The sequence below is a fragment of the Lacerta agilis genome, chromosome 6, assembly GCF_009819535.1.
Source record: "Lacerta agilis isolate rLacAgi1 chromosome 6, rLacAgi1.pri, whole genome shotgun sequence".
NCBI classification, from domain to species: domain Eukaryota; kingdom Metazoa; phylum Chordata; class Lepidosauria; order Squamata; family Lacertidae; genus Lacerta; species Lacerta agilis.
The window spans coordinates 32,040,038-32,061,995 of record NC_046317.1 but is presented as its reverse complement, the minus strand read 5'-3'; the positions used below and the strand labels follow the sequence as shown (position 1 = coordinate 32,061,995).

Genomic DNA, 21,958 nt, shown 5'->3' with positions numbered 1-21,958 from the left:
ATAACCAAAGAAAGCTCATTGTCTTGTGTATTGGTGGAATTTCTTGCAGATCAACCCTAAATGCATATTAACTACTCCCCATGCAAAGGTTCCAAAGAGCAACTGTGAAACTAGCACACATCTGCAGTTTATTCAAGAAGTACTGTCATTCTAAAGGTGAAGTTGATATGCGGTTGAAAGTTTACTCTTTGAAGCTTTTGGGGTGGAGGCAGCTCCACAGGACATGTATGTAGACACCTTGGCAGCAGGATACAAAGCTAATAAGTTCAGCCTTCATCTTCCCAAGCTACATGGAATACCCTTATGCTAATAAGGATTAATTGTGAATGCTTTAAGTTCAAAGGCAGTAGGATGTAGCTATATAATTGATGCACAGTTGGAGACCTTCAACCTTCTAAGTCTTAATATTTTACCTGCAACTGCAAGCAGACTTTCCCCATGTCTTTTCCTGTATTCACAGTGAAGGTGTTGCCACCTTTTTATTTTATTTTATTTTATTTTATTTTAAGAGATCTTTTGTGGCAGGGAGTAACAGGTTTTACACATGTATACATATTAATAAACTAAAAGGTTAGGTGAGGCATTTAAATGCTGCCACAATACAATATTTTGTTGTTTAGCAGATCTGACCATTTTACACTGGCCAGGGGAGAAAGTACAACAAGGATGAAAGGTGTTTTACTAATCAATTATATTCAGGAAAATACTCTAAGCATTTTTGTCGTTTTGAATTTAGCATCAATATGGCAATCATATAGGAATTATCAACATCCTCCTCCTCCTCCTCCTCCTCCTCCTCCTCCTCCTCCTCCTCCTCCTTCTTCTTCTTCTTCTTCATTTAGAGAAATATATAACTTTGTTAGATCCCAAAGATACAGTAGCTAAAGGGATACATTTGTGGGGGACTATGGCAGCCTTTCATTAACTCAGTCTCCAGTAGCTTGAAAGGCTGTTCTTGGCACTCAATGAAAGCATTCTTTCAGTAAGAGTAGGCTAGTTGTAGACTCTCAAGAAATTTTGGAAGCACAGGAAACATGTTTATGGTGCAGGGTTTTGCTTTGTTTTTTAATTACCGAAGTTTTTACCTTTTCCTTACTCAGCCTCTATGTTGCCTAATTGTAACCTATCACAACACCAAATGAAACCCATCGGGGTTGTTTTGTTTTTTTAACCTATGTTTAACTATCTTTAGAATCCCTCCCTCAATTTCCTTCAGATATGATGGAACATATTTTTTTAAAAAAATATTACCCTAGTCCCAGAGTTTGTATTTCAGGGTTTTCTTTTATTCATTCAATTTATCTGGCAACGGTTTTGTATGGGCAGCATGAAAAGTCAAATAAGTTTTTATATTCAAGCTTGAGCATTTCCTATTAGCTCTACTAGAGATAAACAAATATGCCACTTAACTACTAGTGTGCCTGCACATTTTAGAACACCTGTCTGTCCTTTTCTTGGCTGGATGATCTATCTGCAGGATGTGGAGTACAATCCTGTCTGTTCAGAAGTAAGTCCCACTGAGTTCAATGGGAGTTAGAACCCCTATGGTAGGCATATAGGGGATTACAGCTTTAGATGACATATTTTGGTTACATCCACATAGTGCTATTTTTCTAGAAATATAGGTTCCAGAACTCACTATGGACACCTCCCTCGTTCTCTTAGAATGGCAGTGGTGCCCACCTGAGAGGTATCAGAATTGAGTTCTGGTGAGTTCCAGCTGAAATAAAAGCTCTGCATACACACCATGCATTTAAAGTACATAGCTTCCCCTAAAGAACTCTGGAAAGTGTAGTCGTCCCCCCCCCCTCCACAGTGTTACAAAGTTGTTAACAAAATACAGTTTTTAGGATTCTTTGGGGAAAGTCATGTGATTTAAATGTGTGCTGAGTGTGCTTTAAATGTATGGTATATATGTAATCTCAATCATATTTCTTACAACAACCTTTCTTACTCATTTTCCATGAATGTTGATTCTGCTGCTAATTCATGCACTTGATTCATGCTAATTCAAATACACTCTTTGTCTTTTTGCTTTCTGCTGTTTTGGGTCTTTAGTTAATTTGTGTTTTAATCCTTAGATTATTGCTTTGTTGCTCAGAGGAAGTGTGTGTGTGTGTGTGTGTGTGTGTGTACACACATACACACACCTAACAGTAGAGTTACTGTAATCAAAGCAGGCATTGTAGTGAAATTTGATACCTGTATTACTTTTACATCATTACTGAATTTACACGGCATTATTTTCATTGCATTTGTACTGCTAGAGTAGCAACATCTGCACAACACACTAAAATATTTCCTATTTGTTAAGTGCTAATGCACAAAAACTATGCAGCTCTGTTGAACAACAACTTAACATTTATTTAAAAGGATTTGCATGACAAAACTATGGCTGGCTGTTACTGAAATTACAGAAAGAAGAGTTCCTTTGTACCATTTCCAGCTTACTGAGAGGCAGTGTAGGAACAGCATCTCTCAAAGGGCTACTCCCTCTCCTTTTCAATGTGTTGTTCCAGAGTCATATCCAGAGCTGTACTTAGGGGTTGGAAAAACCACCCCTGCTGAGAATGCAGGCCCAGAAGGGGTGAGTGTGGATGTAGAAAGGTCCCACTGTGTGAGCAGAGCATTGGTCAAATTTCTCTAGATCCAATCCCCTTAGGTCAGGCATAGGCAACCTTTGGCTCTCCAGATGTTTTGGCCTACAACTCCCATGATCCCTAGCTAACAGGACCAGTGGTCAGGGATGATGGGAATTGTAGTCCGAAACATCTGGAGAGCCGAAGGTTGCCTATGCCTGCCTTAGGTCAACCTTCTGAAGCAGAGGTGTCTTTATGGGAAATGAAAAAGCTATTGCAGAACTAAGTCTGGAAGGTGCTGGATCAGAATACAAAACGATGAAATTCATCAGTGAACCTTACTATAGACCACAAAAACAACAGGTTTTTTTGTTTGTTTGTTAAATGTTGTGTTTTCTGTCAAGCAGATGATAGCTATACCATACTCAAAGTAGACTCAATGAAATCAATGGACTGATAAAGTCAATTTATCTTTGTGGACCTAACTTGTTATCTCTCAGTTTTAATAATATCGATGTTGAGTTATACTTATTTGAAGGAAATGTATATACCTACATAGTTTCAACTTGTTTTAAGAGTAATTGCTGTGGAATTTGCTTCACTTTTCAAATGGTAGCCCACTTTTTCTATAAAGTAGGCATGTCCAACAGATCACTGGATGTCTGTGGTAGATCACTGGCTCCCCCCAAAGAAGCCTATAACTTTGGCTCCCCTAAAAAAAGCTCAACATTTTTGCCCTACACCCCAAAGAAACGGGGCTTTCCTCCCCCCTAAAAAAGCCCTACAACTTTGACCTGAACCCCCCAAAAGTGGGTAGATCACTGCCAATTGTTAACTCTGTAAGTAGATCACAGTCTCTTGGGAGTTGGCTGCCCCTGAAAGGATTATCCCATAATTTATTAATTAATAACTGCTAAGTGCTCTTCAAGTACCCATGGCACCATTTGAGAAATATATCACAAAGTGTTGACAAAGTATTGAAGGCAAATGCCTTCAATGAGTGTTTCTCCTAAATTGAAACCCAATGATACTGTGATGCAGAGTGGCAGAGGTCATGCACAAATAATCATTGTTCTGTGCTCAGCAAATCCATCAACATAGGCTTATATCAGTGGGCCAAATTCACACATACAATAAATGAAGCGGCAAAACTGTTCCTGGATTGGACCACTTCCAATTGTAGGTTCAATATCACCCTAGGGAAAAATTACAAAAGTAGCATGAATCTCAACAACCTCTCCTCAGCTAAAATTTGAAAAATATTGACTTACTATATTTTCATGTAGCCACACCAAGATTTTATATCTTATTTTGAAGGAATAAAATACAATGATAGACTAGAGTTGCTGTAAAATGTTTGCAGCCTCTTTCACCAATATATGTCTGGCCCTGTACAATTTACACTTCAGAGGAACTGAATGAGCTCTTTCTCACCTGCTTCAAATTGTCAGAAATGATTCAAGGTCTACCCAAATAATCACTTAGAACATAATCAAAGACTCAAAAAGGGCCCCCACATTTCCACCATCTCTGTTGCTCTATCTAGAAGAAGAAGAAGAGTTTGGATTTGATATCCCACTTTTCACTACCAGAAGGAGTCTCAAAGCGGCTAACATTCTCCTTTCCCTTCCTCCCCCACAACAAACACTCTGTGAGGTGAGTGGGGCTGAGAGACTTCAAAGAAGTGTGACTAGCCCAAGGTCACCCAGCAGCTGCATGTGGAGGAGCGGAGACACGAACCCAGTTCCCCAGATTACGAGTCTACCACTCTTAACCACTACACCACATTGGCTCTCATCTAGAGACTATTTTGAAGAACTGTGAGGAAAACAGCACATAGGAGCAAATGTCTACCTTGCATGGAAAACTCTGTTGCCTCAGAAGCCTTCTCATGAGTGTGGGCTTCCACTCCAGTTTCCTGATGGACAGCTCCTCAAAGCAGATGTCTGGGCAAAACAATGGAGAAGCATATCCACTGCATTACATTGGGGTGGGGTGGTGGAGGTGTTTTCATGAACAGTACCTGAAGAAATCTTCAAAATCCTACCCCTCAACTGGAGATCCTTAAGACTGGAAACAACCAATCCATACAACTAATACAACCACAGGGACAATGCTAATCCAGAGGAACCCCATGACTGGAACCTGCTTCTACAATGGGGGTGCAACCCCATCTAGAACCGGTCATCTATCCAATTCCCAGACATGAGAATCACCAACCTGCAGCACCTCTGTCTTGTAGGGATCTAGTCTCAGTTTACTGACCCCTAAAGAGCCCACTGCTGTCCCCAGAAGCCAGTCAAAGCCCCACATGGTTCAGATATTACAGAGAAAAAGAGTTGAGTGTCATCAGCATATTGATTACAGTGTGCCTCAAATCTCTACCTGTTGAAGTTCTATATTTATGTTAGCATCTTATGTATAATTTCAGTCAAACTTCCACAGGTGATAACAACCTTCATGTGCCATGCCGTAGTTCTACACAAAAGCTGCCTGTTTGAAAGCCAAAAATGTCCCAATGATTCCTTAATGCTGCCAGCCACAGAACACATCCTAGAGCAATCCCATAATCTAGAGAAAACAGGATTGGCACTGCAGCCCAAGGCTTCAATCCTAAACATACCTGTCTCCTAGTAAATCTAACTTAAATTGGTGTGGCACACTTCTAACTTAACATCATGAGCATCTATCTGAAAGACTAGCAACAGACACCCTTAGTGTATTTTCATACTATTTTTCACTCATTACTTAAATTAAGAAATAAGGTTCAATCAACTGTTTAGATGAACGAGACTGTTCAACCCCAAAAGCAAATAGCTTACATTTCATTATTAGATTTTCATTCCCCTAACATAGTTTCATTCTTCATTATTCAAAGTAGTAAAATCATAATTACATATTAAACAGTAGGAAACCAAATATTGTGCAATGTTTAAGTAACTCAATCACTAGTGTTGGCAGAAACTGTAGAACAGCTCAATGTGTAGCTCAATTGATATTCCTTTAAGAGGTTAAATTCATTGTGGGTAAAGGACTTTCTTTCCCTGTAATTATTGCTATTGAGACTGCAAATATTGTATTAAAGCAATAATCCCCAACAGGGAGGGATTACCTTGGAAAATTAATGGCACAAGGAACCAAAAACCCTTAGTAGATCATTGACAGGAAGAAGAATGCCAGCACATCAAAATTTTAAGTATCAAAAATTAGATTGTTATGTATATAATTATAGAGAGGACATCAGGAGTCGCCTACAGTATATGAATATGGAATATTCATTATCTTTACAGTGATGACTGGGAAAGCTATTCCCGGTCTTAAAGTCTGCAGATTCAAGTTATCCTTTCATGTGTTCCATCTTGTTGAATAGCAGTTTCTCCAAAGATAAATGAAACAAAAGCTCATAGAAGCAAAGGCCATCTTTAATACTTACTTCTTCCTCAATGTGGAAACCTAGATTTTTGTGTATTCCCTATCACAGGAACACTGCCAGGACAAAAAAAGGCATAGAAATGAACAAATTCAATTTCTCATCAGTTTTGGAGAAGACCCAGATTTAAAAGATGTATTGACATTGATTTCAAATGAACACTGTCCTCTTTGGGTTGCCTATGGTTCTTATTGCTAGAAGGAACTGTAGTGGTTTCTCCTTGAAATGCAATATATCTGCTAGCTTTGAATACCAAACTGGAGAAGAGCCACCTTTTACATGCCAAGTAAGATGACAAAAGGAGAGAGAGAATAAAGCTGGCATGTCTATGCAGCTTGTGTGCCTTTCAGTTTCTGCTGCCTCCACTTAATTGGGACACACACATTAAACTGCAATATAAAAGCTCTGGTTGATTGATCTACCAGTTCAACAGATTAAAGCTTGAATTCCTAAACAACAAGACAGGCATACATAAATTAATGAGAGCGTACAACCTACACTACTCATATTCTCAAAGTTTATTGAAAGAAGTAAATGTATGTGTTTAGAGACCACTTTTCCAATGCCAAAATCAGCTTAAAATAGAGAAGTTCAAAACAACAAAAAACTACAAGAAAAGGGCTACCAGATAAATAGACATCTCCAGCCAAATACAGATAATACACCTTCATTGGCTGCACTGATGTTATAAGGAATGGGTAGGAACGGGACACCCTCCAGATATTGTAGACTGCAACTCCCATCATCCTTGGCCATTGGCGACCCCAATTGAGGATGCTGAGCGTTGGAGTCCACGGTGTCTGGAGGACATGGCTGCAATCTCTGGAGAAAATTACACACTTGGCAGAAAGATAGGGAAATGGGTTGGTTTGTTAGCAAGCTAGTTCTCCTAAAATTATTTGAAGGAACTATTGGCAGTTGCAGTCTTACAGCCAGGTTCAAAACAGATATTGATAAGTGGGCAGTGAACAGGTGAAGAACAATTCAGTTTCCAAACAGAAAAATCTTCTGCTTGTGCATACCACAAAATCTGGTCTGTTATGGAGGAAAAAATAGCTTATAAAAGCACGACTTAGCATGTTTTGGGGACTAATAGGCCTACTGGGATGGTTTGCAGAGAAGTAAATAATCTTTTGAAGATTATACTTTTGGGAGAACATAGGTGGTTTTTTTCCCCTTTTTCCTACAATTATGCACTGCTAGAGAAATAGGGGAACCTGTGGGATCCAGTTATAACTGCACTCTTACTCTCATCATCCTGGACCATTATGCATTTTGGCTGTGGATGATGGGACTTGCAGTCCAACAACAAACGGTAGGTCATATAGGTTCCCTACTGCTAATATACTGTACAGTCAAAAAAGGTTGCGGTGCTCATCTCGCTTTCAGGCTGAGGGAGCCAGCATTTGTCCGCAGACAGCTTTCTGGGTCATGTGGCCAGCATGACTAAACCGCTTCTGCTGCAACAGGACACCGTGGCAGAAACCAGAGCGCACGGAAATGCCGTGCACCTTCCCACTGCAGCGTTACCTATTTATCTATTCGCACTGGTGTGCTTTCGAACTGTTAGGTTGGCAGAAGCTGGGACAGAGCAATGGGAGCTCACCCTGTCGTGGGGATTCAAACCTCCAACCTTCCAATCGGCAAGCCCAAGAGGCTCAGTGGTTTAGACCACAGCGCCACCTGTGTCCCTAATATACAGTATTGCATCCCCAATGTGGTCCTTCCACTTGTAATGCATGTTGGCTTTTATTTTATCTATTATTGCATTTATATCCCAACTTTTCTCCAAAAGGCTCAAGGTGGCATAAACACTTTCCCCCTCTCAAGCTTATTCTCACAACAACCCTTTGAGGAAAGTTAGGCTGTGAGAAAGTGACTGTAGGTTCATGGCTGAGTAGGAGTTTGAACCCTGGTCTCTCAGGTCCTAGTCCAGCACTCTAACCACTACCCCACATTGTGATGGCGCTAAAATGAAGTCAAACAACATCTGGAAGATGCCAGGTTCCCCTCCCCAATACAGTACTTGACTAGGGCCATAATGGCAAATCCTTGTCCCTTTTTAATCTAAGATTCCAGGAAGTTTCAGCAGCATCCTCTGCCAAGTATCTTATTTCACAGGTCAACAATTAAAAGTAACAAGCAAATAACTGGAACACCATTAATGAAATTCCATCTGTAAAATCTAATCAACGACTACATTGTAAATTCTGCAAACCTGGGCTTTCATTAAGCTCACACAGCAAAGGAAGTGAACACAGGCTTGTGACAACCAGCTAAACTATTCACTCAACAGCTTGTGCAATGGTTTTGGCAGCAGCTGGTGTGGCTACTGTGCTGTGGTAACAAATAAAAAAAAGTATCTCCAGTTCTTGTTTTCTGAAGGGAAGTTGCTTTATTCTGTGCTCTGTTGCCAGGGTACACACATATATTTAGAACTTGGGGACTTGCTGTTACGAGAGAGAGAGAGAGAGAGAGAGAGAGAGTGAAAAAGACACAGTGCAGAGGTCCAGATGGCTAAACGGATTTGCTGGGATAACAGCTCATGCTGTATCATGCTCTGAAAAAAAAGCCTACAATGTAAGGGAAGACTTCCACCAAAACAGAAACAGAGATTAATTCTAAGGCGTACCATCATTCAGAGATTTATTCATTATTACTGCATTTATCAGGACGTGGGTTATAAATTCATACCAAGACATTGACATTTAAGGGCCAGGAATAAGCCCAGAGTTTCTCACAACTCAAATGAAAATGGCAAATGACTCTCTCCTTTCTTCTACTGTTTACGTTAAATGGGACAGCAAGACCCCATCTCTGGAATCCTATGCCAAAAGTGATTGCTTAGCATTCCTTCATACATCCGGGGTGAAGAACCACAGGTCCAGGGTCTGAATGTGGCCCTCCAAGTCCCTCTATCTTGCTGTCAGGACTCAGGACCATTCTTTGTTGGTGGCAGTGGGAAACGGTATGTAGAAAGGAGAATTACTGCATGCCAAAAGATCCAAGTTTAGAGCAAGTATTCTTTCATGAGAGAAACTCAGAAGAGACTTAAAATCACAAAATATGCAGCAAAGTAAAGCAAGGAAATATAAGCTTTTGGGCCTTTAAAATACACCCTTGTGAGTTCCAAAACTTCCCTCTTCTCCTAGTATAGGAAAAGACCACATGTTTGGTAAATTAAAATCTGGTTTATTTACAAACACTTCAAAGGTCTTGTTCATGTCCTTTTCCACTCAGCATTCATAAAATGTTACACAGGCAGTAAAACATGGCAACCTGCTCAGACCTCCTTACACATTGAGCTTCTCAGGTAGATTGGGGGTGATTACAGTCAAACCTCAGTTGTCAAATGTAATCCGTTCCAGAAACCTGTTCGGCTTCTGAAACGTTCGACAACTGAGGTGTGGCTTCCAATTGGCTGCAAGAGCTTTCTGCAGTCAAGCGGAAGCTGTGTCGGACATTTAGCTTCCGGAAAATGTTCGAAAACTGGAGCACTTACTTCCAGGTTTTTTGCATTTGGGAGCCGAAATGTTCAAAAATGGAGCTGTTCAGGAACCGAGGTTTGACTGTAGCTAGTTCCTTCCAAGGTGAAGTAGGCCTGGCAGGACAACTTACTCTATGGTCTTAACCTCTTCAGGCATTATTTAGACTGTAACATGTTGGCTAAATGAGGTTGGGTATCCCATATTCCTCGGCCATACCCTTTCCAGGCACACAGCTCACAGGCCCTGTTTCACATTCCTCTTAAGTGTTTTTGACTTGGTAGAAATGTGTCCCTAAACTCTGATAGTCCCATATCCAGGCAAACGAGGGCTTGAGAGCATATGACAGTGTGTCTAGAAACCAAGCTACCAAAGGTAGCAGATGTCAAAGAAATAAACACTATCTGACTTTTAGAAGACATCTGAAGCCAGCCTGTTTAGGGAAGCTTTTAATATTTGATGAATTATTGTATTTTAATATTTTGCTGGAAGCTGTCCAGAGTGGCTGGGGAAACCCAGTCAGATATAAGAAGTTGTTGTTGTTGTTGTTGTTGTTGTTGTTGTTGTTGTTGTTGTTGTTGTTGTTGTTAAAACTGCATGTATTGCTTTGTCTCTGGCTCTGCCTACCTTTTGCACATGGTCCCTGGAAAATTACCCAAGAGGAAAGGTGGTTGTTGGCCTAAAAGAGGTGTGTCTCCCCCACCCTTGTGATATCTCTTGGCCTGCAGAGTAACTTGAAAACCAAAATATGTGCTTGGTGCGGCAAGTGCACATGCATAAAAATGCCAAAAACACATCTGTTTTAAAAAGCAGGTTTGATACAGAGTTTGATTATCTTATCCTTATGGGATTAAAACCAGTGTAATTCATTCTCTGTAGTCCTTGGGAATACTGCAGTGTAAGCAGGTCAGCTGATCAGGCAGATTTAATCTGGAGGCTGAATATTCTATTTTGCTAACATTTAGGACACTGACACTTATGCCATTCAGAGAGAAGAAAGTAATTGAAAAATCTAAGGTAATCTTTTTGTCCCAACAGTACATCCTACACAGAAGCAACTTTCATTCCTTACAATATGTATATTTTCTAGTAGCTCTCAGGCACTCTACTATTTCATACCCTTCAACATTTCTCCAATGAAAATAGGGACATCTTATTCAACAACAACAACAACAACAACAACAACAACAACAACAACAACAACAATTTTATTATTTATACACTACCCATCTGACTGGGTTGCCCAAGCCACATTGAGCGGCTTCCAACATACAGTTGTACCTTGGAAGTCAAACAGAATCCGTTCCGGAAGTCTGTTCAACTTCCAAAATATTCAGAAACCAAAGTGCGGCTTCTGATTGGCTGCAGTAAGAACCTGCAGCCAGTTGGAAGCTGCAGAAGCCCCATCAGATGTTTGGCTTCCAAAAACAGTTCGTAAACCAGAACAGTCACTTCCGGGTTTGCGGTGTTCGGGAGACAAAACATTCGAGAACTAAGCTGTTCAAAAACCAAGGTACGAATGTATATAGAAACATAATATTTTAAAAAATTCTCTATACAAGTCTGCCTTCAGATGTCTTCTAAATGTGGGCCTCCTTGGCTTGGGGGTCGTATAACTCCATATACTCCAACATATTTCCAATGAAAATAGGGATGTCCTAAGGAAAAGTGGGACATTCCAGGATCAAGTAAGAAACTGGGACAGCTTCTGTAAATCTGGAAAGGGGACACTTGGAGGGTCTGCTATTTGCTTATTGTAATACGAAATGCTATTTGTCAGTGGGTAATTCAATGGCCACTTGGTTTACCAAAATCACCCTGGCAGAGTATAGGACATTTTCCTGGTAAAATACTATAGGAAGGCAAGAAAAGAACAGGTCAAAATTTAGGGAACACAATTATCAGAAAAGCCCCAGGCTTCCAATATGTCTTCAGCATGCATCCCACCACCAAGCCTCAAAAAATTCTACTATTTGACTTTCTACTAAAGACTTTACCACTTGATCCTATCCCCTAAATAAGTTGGACTCCCAGTTTATGTTAGATCCAGCGAGCATGGCCAAATGGTAAGAGAAGATGGTAGCTCTAATCCAAAATATATGGAGGGCATTAATTTAATGCTAGTATAGCTCTTTCATTTTTTGTGATATAAGCAGCACTATAACTTTTCTTTAAATAAACAACTGGATTGTAAAAGTGGAATGGCAATGTTATGCAGATTAGAAGGTTATTGACTCATCTATTTAGGTCCTTATTCTAGATCAAATATTTAGAGAAGTGAAATTTCTGCTGTGTGCTGCAAGCAAAATCTTCCTATAACTATGCACATTTATTCAGCAGTCCATGAGGTTGCTTTAGCCTGATGCATGCTCTTATGCTCCTGGATATATTAGCTTCTCTACCTACATTTAATCTTGTCTTTTCCTCCATTGTAAATCCTTTCCTCATTAATGGCTTCAATTTCTTTCCTCTATTTTATACTTGTAGAATGATTTGTAAAGTGAGTCTTCATGCGGATCTTTCTGAAATATTAATACATTTTTTTGCCACATGTAGGTGTCTAAAGTTAAGAAGCTGTTTATGGAAGATTTCTTCATTTCAAATCTATGCCAATTAACAGATAAACACCTGGCACTTGAGCCTGTGGTTAAATCGTCTCTAATATGCACTTCAATTTATTGAATTACAAAAAGGCAGGTTTTTTAATTTGACAGTAGGAAAGGTTTCTAAGCCATAAAAAAAACCACTTGAGTAATGGAACAAGTTGCTTAGGACTGATATAGAATTAAGTTTATTGAGGGTTTAATAAAAAAGAAGCTGGAATATTCTACAGCAGGTAGACTTGGTAAATGCTACCTTTGTGGGAAGGGCTGAAGAGTTCAATCCCCAGGGTCTCAAGATAACAGCCAGAAAGATGGCTGCCTCAAACCTGGAGACCAGTCTACTGCCAATAATTGTACTATACTGAACAACCTGGACCAATAGTTCCCTATGAAGTTGACCCAAATACTGATTTATGTTCATGCACAAATATATCCAGACATTTAGAAACAGAAATCAGATCTATTTATACTGCCATAAAAGGTAAAGGTAAAGGACCCCTGAAAGTTAAGTCCAGTCGTGAACGACTCTGGGGTTGTGGCACTCATCTCGCTTTACTGGCCGAGGGAGCCGGCGTTTGTCCGCAGACAGTTTTTCCAGGTCATGTGGCCAGCATGGCTAAGCTGCTTCTGCCAAAACCAGAGCAGCGCACGGAAACGCTGTTTACCTTCCCGCCAGAGTGGTACCTATTTATCTACTTGCACTGCATGCTTTCGAACTGCTAGGTTGGCAGGAGCTGGGACCGAGCAACGGGAGCTCACCCCGTCGCAGGGATTTGAACCACCGACCTTCTGATCGACAAGCCCAAGGCTAAGTGGTTTACACCACAGCACCACCCGTGTCCCACTTACACTGCCATAGAATCATTATAAACTACAACTGAGATAACAGACGCTCAACAGCATGGGTAGGCAAACTAAGGCCCGGGGGCTGGTTCCGGCCCAATTGCCTTCTAAATCTGGCCCGCGGACGGTCCAGAAATTAACGTGTTTTTGCATGAGTAGAATGTGCCCTTTTATTTAAAATGCATCTCTGGGTTGTTTGTGGGGCATGGGAATTCGTTCATCCCCCCCCCCAATATAGTCTGTTCCCCCACAGGGTCTGAGGGACAGTGGACCAGCCCCCTGCTGAAAAAGTTTGCTGGCCCCTGCCCAACAGCATGCAAAATTAAATACTGCAGACAGTATATAAACAAAACATACACAACTTTACATCCATCTAAAATGTATTCTGGGGCCATCTGATGTCCTCATCTTTATTACTAAACCTTAACGCAGTTCTCTAACTGGTGTTAACAAAAATGCATATTTGGGGAAAGTGTGCATAAAAATGAATATATTGATGAAAATAGCACACAACATTATCATAGATTCATCCAGTATCATAGAATTTTAGAACTGGAAGGAACCCTGAGGATCATCTTGTCCAACCCCCTGTAATGCTGTCCCATATGGGGATTGAACCTGCAAACTTGGCATTATCAGCACCATGCTCTATCCAGCTGTGCCATCCAGCATTACATTAGAAGAAACTGCTTGCAAAATGTGTACATTAGTCAAAACTGCATACTGAAAATGTGGTTTTAGAAGAAATTCACATTAACATGCTGGAGAATTTTCATGAGGATTTTTTACTGAAGAAACCCTGTGGCTGGGGAAACCCAGCCAGATGGGTGGGGTATAATCAATAATTAATAAATTATTATTATTATTATTATTATTATTATTATTATTATTATTATTAACATTGAAAATCAATGAAGAAAGTGAAATTAAGATTGGGAGGGGGGAGTGTGAAACTGAGAGAACTGAAATTGATTAATTTTTCCATCCCTAGGTGCCAAGAGGCATTTTCAGCAAAGATTCTCACCTGCCACCACAAATCATTATGGCCAACTCTGAAAAAATATTAGCATTTTCTTATATACCTTTAGGACACACTTCAGAAAAGGTTATTTTCCAGTGAATCTGCAGGGCTTGAACCTGCAATTAAACATCCAAGTCCCATTTTAATGGGCCATAAGCTCATCTTATTTTCTCTTAGATGTTCCCACAGATATAAGACTGCCTTCAGTAAATCAGTATGGCCCTAGCATCCAATTTTCCATTTTTGTCCAAATTTACATTGCTCAACTTGCAACCATTTGTTGATTCCAAAATCAAATCCACCAACACATTAGGTGCAATTTAACGATATCACACAGGGGCTTTCTTGTTTGCAATGCCTTGATTCTCAATTTTCTTATTCCTCTTGGCCTCAACATCTCAGCCAAGCAGTTACCGGTATCTTGGTGAAACTCAGTTCTCCATTTTCCAGCATGTGTCTCTTCCATATTCCAAGCGGATATGCATTTTGGTGCATTTGCTACTTTCTTCAAACCTTCATTTCAGTCCCACTTCAAAATCAGATTGTTAATTTTAATCTGCGCCTCAAGAATTCAGTCAAGCTGTTCCCCCAACAATCTTTTAAGGGCCATAGGGTGGTAGTAGAGCACATGTTTGCATTTTGATGTTCCCATATTCAGTCATTGGCATTTCCAGGTAAGACTGGGAAAGATTTCTGCCTGGAATCCCAGAATGTTGCTGATCATCAGTGTAGGCAATAATAACCTAGATGGACGAATGGCTGGCTCAGTATAAGGCAGTTTACCATGTTCCACTATGTACACTGTGACACTGGGGAGGAATGAATTTTATTGACTTACGATGTAGAAAATGAAAAAATGGCAGTTGTAGCTCACCAAAAAGGAAGGGAGAAAGAATAATTTTTCCCATCATGGAACTCAAGCTGGAGTACATGGGATTTCCATTTGATCTCCCATCTAGGCACTGACCAGAGCATCACAGATTCAGGGAGATGACTGTATCATGTGTCCTCACACCTTGCCCCAAGGAAAGCCTAAGCACATCTGTCCAATTTTTAAAATGGTACCCACAAACTTTGACTTACTCCTTGCTTAGTTATAACTACGTTCTTGCAGTAGATCAGATCTGTTGAACTGAACAGACTAGCACAAACTGTGTAAGTGCTTTAAGACATATATGAAGAAGTTGTGTCATTCTATTCAACTAATTCACTGTGTTTGCGTCTGCGGTTTTCATTTTTGTTGAAGTACGTCAACAAAGGCCATGCCCCGAATCACAACAGCGTCTATACCACAGAAGCCATTGGGCTGTTATCAGGTCTGGATGATATATTGTAGAAGCACAGAGATACATCCTAACATAAAACCAATATCCAGGATGCTTATTGCTAAGTCATGATTCATTTTAGTCAGTTCAGAATGACAGAGTATGGTAGTACAATATTATAAATGTCTACTCAGAAATAAGCCATAATAAGTTCAATGGGACGTATGCCTGGGTGGGATAACAGGTTTCTTTTCTTTTTTTAAACTTTTCTCCATGGGGTGGATCATAGTGGGAGATAATTCTTTTTCTGTGATTGAGTTTTCTTGGAGGCAGCAATTTTCACCAGCCTTTCCCAAATTTTGTTCTCGTTTTGCACCATTTGGTAGATCTCAGGGTTGTAATAAAAATCAAAAGTTGATCATGCAAGCCTGTAGTCAGAATACCCTGTGCTGTACCATAGTTCTAGTTGGACATTCTCATGTGAGTCCAGTCATAAGTGCCTTGTGGGGTGGGGTGGGGAACAAGACTCTGCACATTGCTATCTCTCAGAGATGGTGGGGCCTGCAGGGCAAAGACTCTGAATGGCACTTGGTTGGTTGGAAAAGGCTGCTGTAGAAAAATGGTTGGCTGGAACAGATCGTGACTCCCAACGATAATCTTCATTCAGCAAGGATGTATTGCAGAGGTGGAGAATTTGTGGCTCACAGATACTGTTGGTCTACAATTTCAATAACCCCCAACCATTGTCCACACTAGCTACAGGTGATGGGAGCTAGTGTGCAACAACATCTGGAGGGCTGCAGGTTCTCCATCCCTCGTATACAGCAATCCCCACCACCAATATCACATCATAAATAATATTAGTATTCCAACACTGGAACTGTGATACCCAAATATACAAAATGATAAAAGATGCTGTAAAGCTGCAGTTTTATTTTGTAGACCTGGGATTTTATTTCATTCTGTGTAGCTATTATGTTTTAGCTTGCTGCCCAACCCTATAAAACAAGGCAAGTTGTTTAAGATATAGATTGCTGGCAGACATAAGATGTTTGAAGCTTGCACATAGAAAGTATAATGCTCCAAATTTCTCAGATAATACTTACAATATATAGCACATACCTCCTTCAAACCTTTTGTCATTGAATTTCTAGACAGATGTGTACTCAGAAATATATCCCACCTTTGTGCAATGGTGATTACTCCCTAGTAACTGTGTATAGGATTGCAGCCCAAGGTTCTGGAAGAAAGTTATCATTTTTCCACCACATTTTGCTCCACATGGGACACTGCAAAGTCACATGGAAGTCTGGCACCGGACTCCACTAATGGTGATTACAAGAATTGCTTCCTAGAAAGAGTCTTGCTACCACTGACACAACCACAGACATTACTGGCTTCACTTGGCTTGTGGATTTATAAGAGAAAGACTCCACCACCATTCCACAGTTACATCCCTATAGCATCTCAGCTAAAATGCCTAACTGGTAATGTTTTTCAACAGTTCAGCAGTCAGATAATTAAAACACCTGTATATAATCCTTTTAAACATAATCGTCCTTTCATTAAACAATAAAACTGCTGACTCAAACACTGGAAGGATGACTCAGAGATCCCAACACTTGCCCTTTAATATTAGCCACCAGCAGTTATACTAGATGATTTAAGTCTTCAGATTATAAGTTTCTTGATTGCAATATTTTAAGCGTGTAGTTACTTTGGGGGAACCCTGGCCACACAAAATATTTCTTTTTAAACATGAAAATACAGTTTGACTCTGAGCATCAAAATATTTGCATAAAGCATAGTTGTTTGTATACAGAAGCACAGTGTTAAAAATATGTGATACAATATCTCCTTATATTTATACACATTTCTTTGTGTAGAGCAATATGCATTAATCCCAACCATCACACTCTAGTCTTGGGTAAGTGGAAGAAAATACACTAGCTACTACCTGTGAACAAATCAACAGAGCCATTGAAACAGCTGCAATATGTACTCTGCATTCCTTGTCTGTGTTTGCAGAAGGCTGCTTCCCCGAATACAACACCGAAAAAGCATTTTCTTGTAGATTTTCATTAATTTAAGTGTTCTGGGTTTTATGCATTAAATAAAAGCTGTGCATAACCCGTAGGGAGAAGATTCCAGAGAATGGCTAGGAAGTCTGCATCAAATGGCTAAGTTGCTCCTCTGTTTCCTATCAACTTTCCTTGAAAACTGGACTCCACTGAAGTAAACTTTGCTTGCACGACAGATACCAAGGGGAATGCATTCCATTCCACAAAATGTGCCATTCCTTAAGAAACGTTCAAGGAATTTTAACAACGTTAATATTGCCTTTGCTCTTCTGTGCCCAGTAGTTCAGTAATGCATTTTGCTTTCTCTGGTAAAATAATGTATATAGTGCATTCTATTATTGGTGGGATTTTATTTTAAAAGCTGCTATTCATGCTCCCCCACTTATAAGATGGGAAGAATTGCTTTGCCATAAAACTCCTATTGCATTTATGTAATGTATTCCACGTCGTAGCCAGGCCTTGGAGAAATACATATGTTACAGTGATAACATACACATTTAATTCTAGCTGCGAAAAGGCACCATCGGTTGCTTAGTTCTGAATTCATTGGGTTTCTTTAAAAATAGGTATGAAGGATTCACACTGCCCACTAGCACTGGTTTGCATCCTAGCATGAATGGGAAAACTAAGCTCATCAACTCTGATCCTTGGCTGTCATTACATTGGAAGCAATGCAAATAAAGAAAGAGACTAGGGTTGCATTTACTTTCTGTCTGCAGCATGGGAAACCAACAAGAGTAAATTCCAATGTATTATAAAACCATGGACTGTAACTACAGCATATTACTACAGATGAAAAATATGTCAACCAGTGGTGCATAAACACTGAATGTGTTCTCAGCATCCACCACATGAGAACAGTCAGGGAAATAAATAGGGCTGGGCTGCCCCTGCCACAGTTTGAAACAATGAAAGAGTATCTTCTGCAATAAATATACGGCAAGAGCTTTGCAGTATAAGTGAAAAGCAAGGATTCTGATGATGAAGTTAGTTTATGAATCTAATTCACTATCAGCAAGCAACACAATTTATAACCACGTCGTTCATGGTTAAAACTGCTGCAGAGACTAACCTATGAACATGTAAGAAACAAGAAGTAGGAATCTTTGTACTTATTCTAAGTAGTAAGAAAAACCATACAGTGGCTCCCCTCCCTTCACACACACCCTAGAGAATTGTCCTGGCAATGTGCAAAATGCAACCACTAAAAATTAAGCTGGGGGCTGGGGAGGCACAAATTAAAACAGGTGACTAATTAAGCCAGTTTTTGGGGTGTGTGTGGGATGCATAGACGATAGACTGCTACTGGTAAACAAATTTTCACTAGCCAAGTGGGTTGTTATGAAATGGAAACGTTGTTAAAAAGGAAGGAATTGCAAAACTGCTGTAAACCATGCAATCTTCTGGTGGCAGAAATATGTAAATTTCAAAAAGTAATTAATACAAATCGTTAACATCCTCCTATGAAAATCGCCATGAAAATGCCAAGAACCTGAAGTGGAGTGAGTGTATCTGTATCCTCAGTGAACTGTTACTGCTGAGCAGTGCTATACAGCAGGCATAGGAAGGTTACACTGCAGATCCTGTTACAAACATCAAGCACTATCCCGAAGAAATTAAGTCGAGCACCAGTGATTCCCATTCCAACTTCTTTGAACAAACTTAGCATTCCAAAGGCAAGTAAGGACCTTTTGCATTCATCTGCTGCTGAGGTACAGAGTCCACCCCCCCTCCCATCCCTTTGCATCCTTCCGTTACCAAACTGTGCTTATTCTCTAGCTACAGTTTCACAACGTCAACTAATTGGGCACGGGGCTCTGCATTTACAAGACAAGTGGCAATCTGTGCTCTTAAATCATCTCCACACGCAAAGCTCTCTCTCAAAAAAGAAAGGGCGAACAGGAGCTCCTTTATTTTGCAGCATAGATCAGGGCTTGGGGGAAACGGTCCAATTAAACATCAGAATACAGGCACCTCTTCCAGGCAAAAAAGAAGTAGTGTGTGTGTTAGTTAATACACTGCGGTATGCATTGCTTGGTACTTGGTACAGATGGATCCCTGGATCAGATCTCTCGAGAAATCTACCGTAGCAGTCAGATGCGTGGAACTGCACTGTCAGTGATAATGCAGCAAGCATCTGGACAGGAGTTTCAAGCGCCAGAGGGAGGGCGGCTCTGAAGAACGGGGGGGGGGGGGCGTTTAAAGCATCACTCGGATCGCTCTGCTGGGCACCAACTTCCAACATTTCTGCTCAAAGGACATATTTCGCACCGCGCACACACAAGGCTCACTCTGCACTGCAGCCACTTCGCCTGCGAAGCTGGGGACGCGGCGGCGGCGGCGGCGGAGGGGAGCGTGCGGGGTGGGGGGTGGGGGGGGGGTTCGCTGTTCTCTGATGAGCCATTACAGCTCTCAGAGGCTTAACAAGGAGCTGAGAGAAGAAGCACGCCTGAGGAAGAAGCTGCGAAGTAATTCCGGGGAGAGAGAGAGAGAGCTAATTGCAAATCCACGAGAAAGGGAATAATAATAAAAAAGCACCATAGAGGGAGGGAGGAAGACTCACTCACTCAAAAGAGCCCACCGAGTAACAAAAAAAGCGATGCTAAAGTTCCGCTGAAAGTCCCACCAAGAGGGGCATTTCGGTGGGGAGAGGAGGAAGGACGCCTTTCAACGCCACAAGTGCGAGGGTGGGACATGGCTGAGGGGGAGAGAGAGGCAGGAGGGGATGAAACTCAGGGGGGCTCCATTAGTTTCCAAGCGGGATGGAGCCTCCTCTCTCCCTCTGTGCCCAACAACTTCACGGCTCGGACCCACTTTTTTTGGTGCAGCCCCCGCGGAGCCAGGACTCTCTTCTCCTTCTCCAGCCGACCATGAGAGGATTGAGAAACACAACAACACACACACACACGACACACAGCCCCTCACATGTTATTTTCCCGCCCTTTGCCCCCACCCCCGCCTGAGCGGGGCGAGCAGGAGAGCAGCAGCAGCAGCAGCTGAGGCGAGCCCTACCTCAGCACCGCCGTCTCGCCTTTCCTGACCACCAGGTTGTCCACGGCCGTCCCGGGGAAGTCCACACTTTGCCCGGCGGGCAGGCAGGAGGGCAGCAGGCAGCAGAGGCTCAGCAGCAGCGCGGCCAGCCACTGGTTGGAGCAACAAGCGCCCTGGACCAGAGGCATCATGTCCATGCCTGCTTCGGAGGGAGAAGCTGCGCTGCGCTCCGGCTCGGCGTCGGGCTCTGGGCTCGTCTCCCCTCAGAAGGAAAAACGGGGGGGGGGGGGGGGGGCGGCGCGCGCGCGCGGGCAGGCGGGAAATCGTCGTCGCCTCCTCCGCCTCCTCTCCTTCTTCTTCTCCTCAGGTCCCGGGCGAGCGGCAGAGCGTCCCGGACTCGCTCGTCGCCTCTCGCCTCTTCTCCTCCGGCTGCCGCTGCTGCCTCTGCCGGCTTTGCCTTCGCCTTCTGCCGCCTCCCTCCGCTTCTCGCGCCGCCTCTCCTCCTCTCGCTCGCCGCTTCTCGCTGCCCGCGTCCGGAGCGTGTCTAGTCTCGGGTGTCTCGCACACCATCTAGCGAGGAGGGAAGCGCGCGGGAGAATGAGGCAGCCACACAAGCGGCGGCGGCGGCGGCAGAAGCAGCAGCGGCAGCGGCAGCAGAAGCAGCAGACGGACCCCAGGCTCTGAGCCGGTTGCCATGCAGCCGTTTCCGTAGCAACTTGTCCTGGTGGCTGGTGCTGGTGCTGCTGGAGCAGAGAGGGAAAGAGGGGAGGGGATGGTGGCGTTGGTGGGAAAATCACACACACACACACACACACACACACACACAATATATATATATGGGCAGAGGGGGAAAGAAAACACACACGCACACGCAAGCAACAGAAGAGAGTGAAGGGGCACCGCGATGGAAAGAAAGCAACAATTAAAGGCATTGATTGCAGCCAGATAGCGAGCTCACGTATGTGGAACACACACACACACACACACACACACACACACCGATTTTCTTTTCAAGAGCTGCAGTTGCTTGTACCCCCCCCCCCGCCTTCCATCTCCTCCTTTCCATTCATTCAAGCTCAAAGCTTCCTTCTCTGAACATCCCCTCCCTTTGAAACTTAGCCCGCTCTGAATTTGGGGGACAGGGTGAGTGTGGTCCCTCTTGCCTTGCTCTGGTTTCACCAGATCGCCTTCACACAAGTGGCATCTCTTTAAAAAGGGGGGGGGGGGAGGTTGCTTGAATGTGGGGTCGCCCTTCTCGTTTGGCACACCCTCACCCCCCAATTCCCTCATCCACACACACCACAAAAGGGAAGGACACTCTGGCTGCAGAAGCAAGTTCAGAAGGCAGAAGGGAAACCCTTAAAGATGCGGTTTTGAACCGCGGGGGCCCTTTGATGTTGCTCAATTCAACAGGGGATCCTTCACCCCAGTGGAAATGAAGGCCCCTGAAAAGTCTGGGAGAGATTGTGGGGAGATCTTCCTGCAGAATCAAGATGTGCAGAAGCTGTTGCTGTCAACTTCTAAAACTGACCACATCCTACCCTTGCTGATCTCTTACTTAATATTAACACACTCACACTGCTTATTATCCCTTAGGACCATAAAGAAGGCTGATCGCCGAAGAATTGATGCTTTTGAATTATGGTGCTGGAGGAGACTC

The 21,958-nt window shown here is 42.3% G+C and overlaps 1 protein-coding gene across 2 annotated transcripts in view; it reads right to left on the bottom strand.

Annotated features, from left to right (window-relative positions):
- Window positions 1-20,583, bottom strand: part of NEGR1 (neuronal growth regulator 1) — a 434,548-nt gene extending 413,965 nt beyond the window's left edge. For both annotated transcript variants that reach the window (XM_033151809.1, XM_033151810.1), the window contains exon 1: window positions 20,320-20,583. In XM_033151809.1, coding sequence (XP_033007700.1) covers window positions 20,320-20,495 — 176 coding nt within the window. In that variant the 5' untranslated portion in view covers window positions 20,496-20,583. The remainder of the gene's footprint in view (window positions 1-20,319) is intronic.
- Between the last annotated feature and the right edge of the window lie 1,375 nt (window positions 20,584-21,958).